We start from the raw sequence: 9,282 nt of genomic DNA, 5'->3' as shown, positions 1-9,282 counted from the left end.
CCTTCGCGGCCTCCCCACCCCCCACTGCCCCATTCACCTGCCGCAGCAAGAGTTTGGGGAGGAGACCATTTGTCCTCTTTGGCCACTTGTGAGGTCGAAGTGTGGATGGGATGGAGCCTATGGCCCCACAGCAACACCTACCCTAAACTTTAGGGCTTTTGGGTCGCCTCAAAGTTCAAGCTTCTTAGAAGCAACAAAGACTTTCTAAAGATCTCCACCCTTTCACCCCTCCCCTTACTTCACTTTTCTCTGGCTACAAGCATTCGACCCCCTTTCTTTCGAAGGCTTAGGGATGAGTTTAAATCATTGTGTTCCCATTTCTTGATAACTGCCTGCTTTGAGCTTTTGTTCTCTTAAAGTAGAATTGCACACTGAAAGAGGGGCTGAAGATGAACAGTTTGACCCTTCAGGACAGTTCACGCAGTGGACAGGAGCGGCCCTCGGTCACCATCCTCACTGATGCTATTCACGCGCTCCCCTCCCCCTTCGCATAATATTTCAGCCTCGTTTCATCTGGACAATCTTTTAGACCACACAAGTGCCTCTCGAATTTATTTAAGTTAAAAGAGTGCCAAAAGAGTCCAGCTAAGGATATTTGGCGTTGGTCACGTCTTCGCAAATCTGAGTACAAATCGAAATTTCTTTCTTTCAGCGAAACCGAGCAAAATGCTGAACAAATAGAATTCTGCAACTGAGTGTGAATGGTTGGCTTCTGAATTTCACTATCGTTGTTAGACTGTTCTTGGGGTTCTTTCTTTTCTTTTCTAAAATAATATTCTGCATGGTGGGAAATATTTCTAGCAGTGTTCTACTACCGAGTGATGCTTCTCTCAAAAGCTGTAATACAAATATACAACCAAAATTCTTAGAATTCCAAGATGATCTAAAGGGTGATTTTTAAAAACTCTTGTTCTTTGCACAGTAATCTAACATACACCACTGCATACACCCAAAGAAGCCCTTATTTCAAAGATAAAATTCTGTAATGCCCATGATATCTTTATATTTACATAGATTAGAGGTTGACTGATGTCAGTGTTTGAACATGTACACAACCTTAAGTTTCTTGGCACAATTTTTCCTTTTAAAGAAAATTTCTGGAATCAGAAATGTGAAATTAATCCTAATAATATTTTACCTTTACTAAATATCTGCAGAAGACACACCGAAATATGCATTATTCACTTCTTATAGACAGTATAGAAAGTTTGGATTTTGACAAGAGAAAGCATGTAACCTTTCGGTGCATCATAAAAACATAAAATCCTGGGAGGACATAACAGCTGGGGAGAGAGACACACCCAAATGCTGTTAACAATCAACTAAAGAAATCCACTGTGTGTTTCACTAGCACTAAGCATTAGACCCAGCTTGATCTCTGTGTCTGTTTAGAGTTATACAAGACTGATCAGGCTTTCCTTTAAAAGCCTCTTCTTAACTGGTTTCTGCTTCTGTTCTTCCCCCCCAATATATTTTATCATCAGATGAACCCAGCACTTCTAGCCAAACTGAAATTTTAAAACAACTGGTCCAAAGAGGTACCGTTCTACTGATACTAAAATAAACCCTTCTTTGCTTTCTATTAGCCTATTGGCTTGTCTGTCTTTGTAGGCAACTCCTGCGTGAGATGTAGCTATCTACAGACTGACACTCCAGGTTCCTCCCATCATTCTAGTATTTATTTCTGGCAGTCTTTGATCATTCCCTCAGAACCCAGCTTTCTCATCCCCTGTTCCATTCAAATTAACCCCCAAATCCTGCATCCACTGCAGTGTTCCTGTGTTCCTTCAATCTCGACCTGCTAGCCAAGACTTAAAGGCTTTCTTTTAGGGGGACTGTGAAGAGCATTTACTTGTTTGTTTTGGTATCAGTGATCATCGCCTGGAAAACAATGCTTACATGCAACCATGGTAAGCACTTCTGGTAACTTTTACTATGGATAGATCTTCTGCTTGATCCACCTCTTTCATGAAGTTCTGATTCTGCAGGTTCATGATACAGAACCAGAGACCCAAAGAAGTATGAGAGAGGCAGATGCTGTATTTTGGAGACTGAAAGTGTCTCTCCCTTCTTTATAAATTTTTGCACTTCTCACAAATGAAATCAAGCTGCTCGGAAAAGATGGAGGAGGTAACCTGGGGAAATAATGCTTTTAAATTTAGGGAACTTGTTTTTCAAAAGGGAGGAGAGGCAAAACACAAATATCAGGAGCAAAGTGAAAATCGTGGCAGTCTTAAAATCATTTCGAGGCAGAAGGAAATCTGGAGTTTGGAGAGCTGAAGTGGGCAAAAGTCTCTTTCCTGGGATTCTAGTTTCCATTTTCTTTCCTTTGTGCCTTCCAATCCTGCCTACTCCCTGCAGAAAATAGGAAATTAAAACCATGCCAAAACACTAACAACCACTTTCATCATGCCCTTCTCTGAAATAAACTTTTCCCCCAATTCCTACAAACTGAATGAGACAGAGACCTACAGACAATTAATTAATCTTTTTCTCTTGCCACTTTTCAACTCCCAACATTCCCAAATGCGCTTTGCTTAAACTTAGTTTGCCGAAGGGATCTTAAGGGAGACTCTACCGGAGTCCAGATCCACCGCCACTACTCATGCATAGTCTAATGCTCGGCCCAGCACACACTTCTGGGGGCTCTGCTTCTGTCTCTAAGAAAAGTCAGCCACGTCGACAACAGGGTGGGCATGAGCGTGAGGAGGAGGCGGAGGAGAGGGAGGGCTGACGAGCAATGCAGAACAAGCTTCCCCCAAAGTCCAGTCACCCTCAGCTCTATTTTCCCGTTGAAAAGCCGGGAGTATGGGGAGGACGGGCCCCTTGTCCCTACAACGCCCCCCAGCGCGGAGCAGAGGTCACGGAAATGTCAGCGTAGCCCAGGCGCCCGCTGGAGCGGCCCGTCGGCTGCTCCTCCCACTCCGCTCGCAGCCACCGTCGCAGGAAGCCACCTGGTTGTCTGGCCCCGCGGTAAACTGGGGTTAACCCGAAAAACAAAACAAACAAAACAAACAAAACCTGTGTCAGCTCCCGGAGACTCAGTTTGTCGCAGGTAAAATGAGGAGAGCCCTTTTAGCTCTAACACGTGAGTGCTTTTATTCTCACGTCCGCAGAAAGCCCATCAACCACTCCCACCCTCGATCTCTCTCCTTCTAGGAGACGCCTCGACGAACCCGCCAACGTCCTCTTCCTTCACCCTCGCACGCCAGTCTCTCTGCAACCTAAACACGCTTGCCCACCAGGTGCCCAGAACGCGCCACCCCTACCACATAAATGACTGCGTTTTTAAAATCATTTACTATTTGATGCAGCTCCTGAGAGGCTTTGCCAAGAGACGCCCGGCATCACCAGAGCGTAGCTGCTTTCCCCGGCATTCTGACCCCCCATTAACTAATTCCTCGGATCCCGACGTCCGGGAGCTGAGAGGCCGGGCAGCGGCGGGTACTGTGCGGGCGCGCGCGCCGGGCCTGGGGGAGGGGGGTGCGGCCGCAAGGACGGGGGCGGGGGCGGTAGCCTCGGTCTCCCCAAAGGCCCCCGGCGCCCCGGCCCCTAATGAGCGGCTGAAAGGGAGCGGGCTCCGGTGCGCGTGGCTCGCAGGCCTCCCGGAGTCCGGGGCGCCCTGATTGGCCAGCTGCGCCTCGCGACCTCCATTCATTAATAAATTAGCGGCACGCTCCAGCCGAGCGCGAGCCACCAATCACAATGGGCAGCGGCGGCGACAACAGCCGCAGCTTGAGCTGAAGCCGCCACCGCGGCTTCAGCCGCTCCGACCGCAGCCTCGAGCTCCGACAGGAGCTTTAGAACCATTTTATGCTGATTAGATAAAGGGGGAAAAGAGGCGGGGGCGATGGGAGGAGATGGATGGATGGCAGGGCCGGGGAGGGGGGAAGTGGGTGAAGAAAGAGAAAGAAATGAATGATGATAATGCAATGAAAAGAATAAGCCGGGGGGAGGGAAAAGCGGGGGAGAAGGGGGGTCGGCACAGGGGGAGGAGAAGGCGGCGGCCGGGGGTGGGGGCCCCGGGGGCAGATCTGATTGTTTTCTTGGTGGTATATAAGGGGTTTTAAGGAGAGTCGTGTGCCAGACACGCAGCCACTGAACCACAAGCAGCTTCGCTTTAACTGGAGTGCCCGGGAGTCGCGTGCCAGGAGCCGCACGGCCGAGGACTGACTGACAGACAGACACGCACCACCACCACAACACACGAGACCCGGGCGGATCGCCGCGGCCGCCGGGGCTCTTGGCAAACTCGCCCATCGGACTGGTCCCCCGCGGAGCCGCGCCAGGGCCGCTGTTTTCAAGCGACGAGAAGGACGCAGCGCTGCGCTCCCGGCAGCGCGGAGAATCGCCGCACACGCCCAAGTAATAGCGACGCCGAAACGCATTTAGGGAGCGAACGACGTAAGTATCCGCCCTGTGGCTTCTAACTTGCAAGGCTGTTTTCGGCGCCCCGTTCCACCACGTCCGAACGCCCTTTGCTCGCGTAGAATCTTCGTCCCGGGGGCCGCAGCCCCTCTCCGCGCGGTACACAGCCTTGAGGTCGGCCCGCCGAGGGCGGGGCCCGGTTGGCTGGCTGGCGGCGGGGTCACAACCAGGGGCTCTCCTGAGCTTGGAGAGCACTGGCGGGGTTTCCTCCCTAACTACGTTCTTCCTTGGCGCGGTTCCGAACCAGTCCTGGCGGGTGCGCGCAGGAGTACTTCCCGCGGACACCGAGAACGTGCCTCGGCCTCTGTATTTACATCTCGTTTGGTTCTTTCTCCCTCCCCGCTCTCTTCGGTAGGATGTTTGTCAAATCCGAGACGTTGGAGTTGAAGGAGGAAGAGGACGTGCTGGTGCTGCTCGGCTCGGCCTCCCCCGCCTCGGCTGCCCTCACCCCGCTGTCGTCCAGCGCGGACGAGGAGGAAGAGGAGGAGCTGGGCGCGGCGGGCGGGGCGCGCGGGCCGCACGGGGCCGAGGCGCGGCCCGGGGCGCTGGGCGGCTCGCCCGCGGGAGCCGAGGGCTGCCGGCCCGCGCGGCTGCTAGGTCTGGTGCACGAGTGCAGCAAGCGGCGCCCCTCCAGGGCGCGGGCCGTTTCCCGCGGAGCCAAGACGGCCGAGACGGTGCAGCGCATCAAGAAGACCCGTAGACTGAAGGCCAACAACCGTGAGCGCAACCGCATGCACAACCTCAATGCGGCGCTGGACGCGCTGCGCGAGGTACTCCCCACGTTCCCCGAGGACGCCAAGCTCACCAAGATCGAGACCCTGCGCTTCGCCCACAATTATATCTGGGCGCTCACCGAGACCCTGCGCCTGGCGGACCACTGCGGGGGTGGCGGCGGAGGCCTGCCGGGGGCGCTCTTTTCCGAGACCGTGTTGCTGAGCCCGGGAGGCGCTAGCGCCTCCCTGAGCAGCAGCGGAGACAGCCCGTCGCCTGCCTCCACCTGGAGCTGCACCAACAGCCCAGCGCCGTCCTCCTCGGCGTCCTCCAACTCCACGTCCCCCTACAGCTGCACTTTATCTCCTGCCAGCCCGGCGGGGTCTGATATGGACTATTGGCAGCCCCCACCTCCCGACAAGCACCGCTACGCACCTCACCTCCCCATAGTCAGGGACTGTATCTAGAACTGCCATCCTTGGTACCCGCGCCAGGCCTTAGTGGGTTCCCGTTCCTATCCCTGACCAAGCCCTCCTCCCACCTCTCTCCTGTCCCCACTTCTAAGCCCTGGAAACCATCTCACTTCACGGGGCAGATGTAGCCGTTCTGAATCCTGGGTTGTTTGCTGCATTCCCTGGCTAAGTGTTTGCTTCCTTCAGACGGTCTCTAACTTATTGACGCTGTGATGGAGTTTATTGTCAAAGAGGATGGTAGAATTTTGGGGGCGTTTCTCAAGGCTAAAAAGATGCTGGGAAGCGATGAAGGTGGCCTGTCTAAAGAGTTTGCAGAGCGGACTGACGCTCCTCCCCCTCTCTGTAACACCAGGGGGACTCGGAGCGGTTCGTGTGAATCTCCCAGGGGGAATGCAACTGGTTCCTCTGATCTCTTCACCTTTGCTTCTACATAGAGATGTTAATGTCGAGTAGAAACAAATGTATCTTAGCATCTGAATGATTTTACCGGTAATAATATTATCCACAGATTTGCAATGGCTGGCATCTGTTTTATTCCCATTGCTGTCTGCAGGCTGTGGGAATTTCACCTGTCAAACCAAACTTTCCCTCTCTGATGTGCACTTTGTTCTGTTTCCCAGATTCGTCACAATGCCTATTGTCCCGTCCTTCTCTTTCCTTTTTCTTCTCCATTTTGCCATCTGTCTCTTATGATTTATAAGGGGAAAAAAGTTGTTTTGTTAGAGGGCCAGGTTAGAAGTCATTGTATAATTTGTAGGCTTTGTAATGATTGAATGCAAGCGTGGAAATTTAGGCTGAACTCTCTATCAAAAGGAAAAACGTGGAGGAAAAGGGAAAAATCAGGAGGGAGGATTGCTTCATGCATTATTTATCTCGACCTTTTAGGGGAGAAGGAACTCCCCCATTCTTTCAAGAGATTAAAAATAAATCAACAGACTGAAAACCTAAGCAGACACGGAGCATTATCAGGATCAGCCACACACGTGTTCCCTTCTATTTATTATAAAGAAATTTTTCATGGGAAAAGTATGTATTTTTTGTATATTTTACAGAGTTTATTCTAGTATGTATTTACATCTTGAACAAAAAATTGTTCTTCTGATTAAACTATAAATAAAATATATAATTTTCATAATTTTTGTGTTGTATTCTAACTTTTGCCTGCTTTTGTGGTTTTTAGAAGAATGTGTTGTGCCTTTCTGAAATTCTCCCCGTAGCAAATTGAGTTAGAGTACTTGTATTTTTCATCAGTTGTTTGTGTGCAGAATTTCGCTGACACATAAAGTCTAAGAGATCACAAGAAGCTGAATCATATTTGAGACATTAGCACTGACGTCAGAGTGTAACTGCATCCAAACAAAACTTGATTTTTAAGAAATCAATTTCTGAATGAACATGATCCGTAAAAAGGGGGGGGAGGGTTAAAAGATAATTAAATCATGATAAGTTCCAAAGTTTAGAAACCTTGATGTGAAAAAAAAAATAGTGGCATTGAAGTTTCTTGTGAGAGTGTGTAGAAAAGTGGTTCTTACACTTGGAGTTTCAGTTATCACCTGTAAACTGTAGGGACTGGACAGTGATTTCCAAGGTCCCTTCTAGCTCTTACATCTGTGATATATTTATAGTTCATTATTGGAAGCTGATTTTGTATTAGCCATTTTAACAAACTTGTTGGTTTTAAAAGTTAATTCCTGGAGAAAAAATATTCAGAGTGAGCTGGGATAAATTTGTCTCTGAGGGAAATAGGTAAGCTTTCCATTTTTGTTAAAATAATTACATAGTCAAAACTTACTCAAAGAGAAAGCAAAAATGGTTTCCTAATCTCCCCAACACATAACTATAATTTGCACTTCAATTTCCAAAGCAGAAGTGAATAGCATCATGGGTCAAAGATGACCAAGTGAAGGTTGACCACATTCTAGGTTTAAGCCCCTTCCTTGGTGGAGGGTGGCCACTGGACAACACAAGCTAAAAAAAATCACCTTAGCAAAGAAATGTTGGTTGTTCATGCTCCCCTCCCTCCCCAATGAATTTCATATCTGCTTCTGGTTTGGGCTAAATCTTCCACTCCTCTGCATTAAGCAACAATAATTTCTCCTGCAATATCTGAAACTACTCCTCCTCTCTACCCATATGGAAAATATTGTGTTTAGTATCTTAATAACCATTTTTTTTAATCAAAAGAAGAACCAAGCCAGGGGTTTGCTTTGTTTTGTTTTCATAGCTGGACAGAAAAGAGACCTGTTGGAAAACCCTTCTAATTTAAAGATTGTGCTATTCCTAGCCACTCTTGATTATCTGATATGAGGAGACAGTGCTGTATCTTTAATATTCACAGTTATGTTTCTAGTGTTTGAAAAGCTAAGCCCGCGAGTAAAACAATTTTAGTAGGGTAGTTTTAAAACGTCACAGTTTTAATGCCAAATCATTGTTCGAGCGATGATGTTTATAGATATATGGTGCTTCTTTTGGAAATTTGCCAAAGAAACATTTCATGGCATAGGTCTGTGGAAACAAACTCTCAGGGCAGTTAGTCTCCCAAGACTATGGGAAACCTCCTCAATTGGTGGGGTGATCCCATAGACAGGTGACTCTAATTGTTTAGTTGGAGAGGATGGATGCCGAGATGGTCCAATAACCACAGCTTTGAGTAAGGGCAATACCGCGAACGAGCAGCCGCCCCTACACAGGACCCGCGGCGCGTTTAGCTGGAGCTTGTAGGTCCCCATACACGTCAGCAGCATGTCATCCATGGCTGGAATTCCGTCTACCATTTGTAACCTATACTCAGGCTATCCCTTCCTCATCTCGAGTAGACCTTATTTTACACAAATCGGTGCAATTATTTTTATGGCGTCCAATCTCTTTCCGCGGTTAAGGATGATGATCCTTCTGCCTCAGTTCGCGTTGGGAAGTCGCGCAGCAACTTCCATAGCCTGTCCTTTACCCCCCTCTGCAAGAATGAGAATTACAGAGTTGAGGCCGCTGCTTCTGCAGTAGGGAATATAGCCGCTCTTCCCTTTGGCCCATTTCCTCCCCACGTTACGACCACAACCGGATGAGCTGGGTCTGTCTGCATCGAGCGGGCTGGTGGGCGGCTGAGCAGCCACTCTTTCTCTGGCAGCTCCCGGTTGGCAAACGTTTCAAACAAGACCAAGGAGATGTTCTTCCAATGCCAGTCCCACACCGCCAGAGTTGCTAGATCTTTCCAGCGCCAACGGGTGCGCTGCGCGTGTTTACCTAAGGGCAGAGAGGTGCGAAGGTTGCTCCTGTCCTCTTTGGAAACTTCGCTTCGACGCCGTCAGGGTTCCGGTACTGGTTGTATTTATTTGTTCTGAACTGCCCAGGCCTTGTTACCAGACTAATTTTTCCTTCACCAAATTGTAAATAAATCCAGTCATTGAGGGCCAACAAGGAGGAAAAGAGCAGCAGAGGGACGGGCTGCCAACTGCTGGGCCCACCGCGGGACCCCGGCCCAGGCTCAGCCGAGGCGCGAGGCGACAGCAGGGCTGAGGAGCCTGGAGTCCGGCCGCGCCTGAGCAGAGGTCGGGTGGGCGCCCTCCCGGGCCAAGCCTTGCGGGCCGGGCAGAGGCGAGGGCACCGGAAGGCCTCGGGCGGCCTTGTCCCGGAGAGAGCGAGGGTCCAGTCGGTCCTTCCCTGAGTTTAGCCC

General features: G+C 49.9%; 1 protein-coding gene across 2 annotated transcripts; it reads left to right on the top strand.

Annotated features, from left to right (window-relative positions):
• The first annotated feature begins 4,273 nt into the window (after nucleotides 1-4,273).
• NEUROG2 (neurogenin 2) lies at nucleotides 4,274-6,623 on the top strand. Of its 2 annotated transcripts, none has more exons than XM_025873943.2 (2): nucleotides 4,274-4,404; nucleotides 4,784-6,623. In XM_025873943.2, the coding sequence occupies exon 2, from the start codon at nucleotides 4,785-4,787 to the stop codon at nucleotides 5,604-5,606; it is 822 nt and encodes a 273-aa protein (XP_025729728.1). In that variant the 5' UTR covers nucleotides 4,274-4,404; nucleotide 4,784; the 3' UTR covers nucleotides 5,607-6,623. The 2 variants fall into 2 exon arrangements, with proteins under 2 accessions (XP_025729728.1, XP_073747306.1); XM_073891205.1 differs by lacking the exon at nucleotides 4,274-4,404 and adding an exon at nucleotides 4,608-4,684.
• Nucleotides 6,624-9,282: the final 2,659 nt, after the last annotated feature.

The sequence above is a fragment of the Callorhinus ursinus genome, unplaced genomic scaffold, assembly GCF_003265705.2.
Source record: "Callorhinus ursinus isolate GAN/ISIS: 27379988/994484 unplaced genomic scaffold, GSC_fseal_2.0 scaffold4, whole genome shotgun sequence".
Taxonomy (NCBI): Eukaryota; Metazoa; Chordata; class Mammalia; order Carnivora; family Otariidae; genus Callorhinus; species Callorhinus ursinus.
This window is presented reverse-complemented; position numbering and strand designations above follow the sequence as displayed.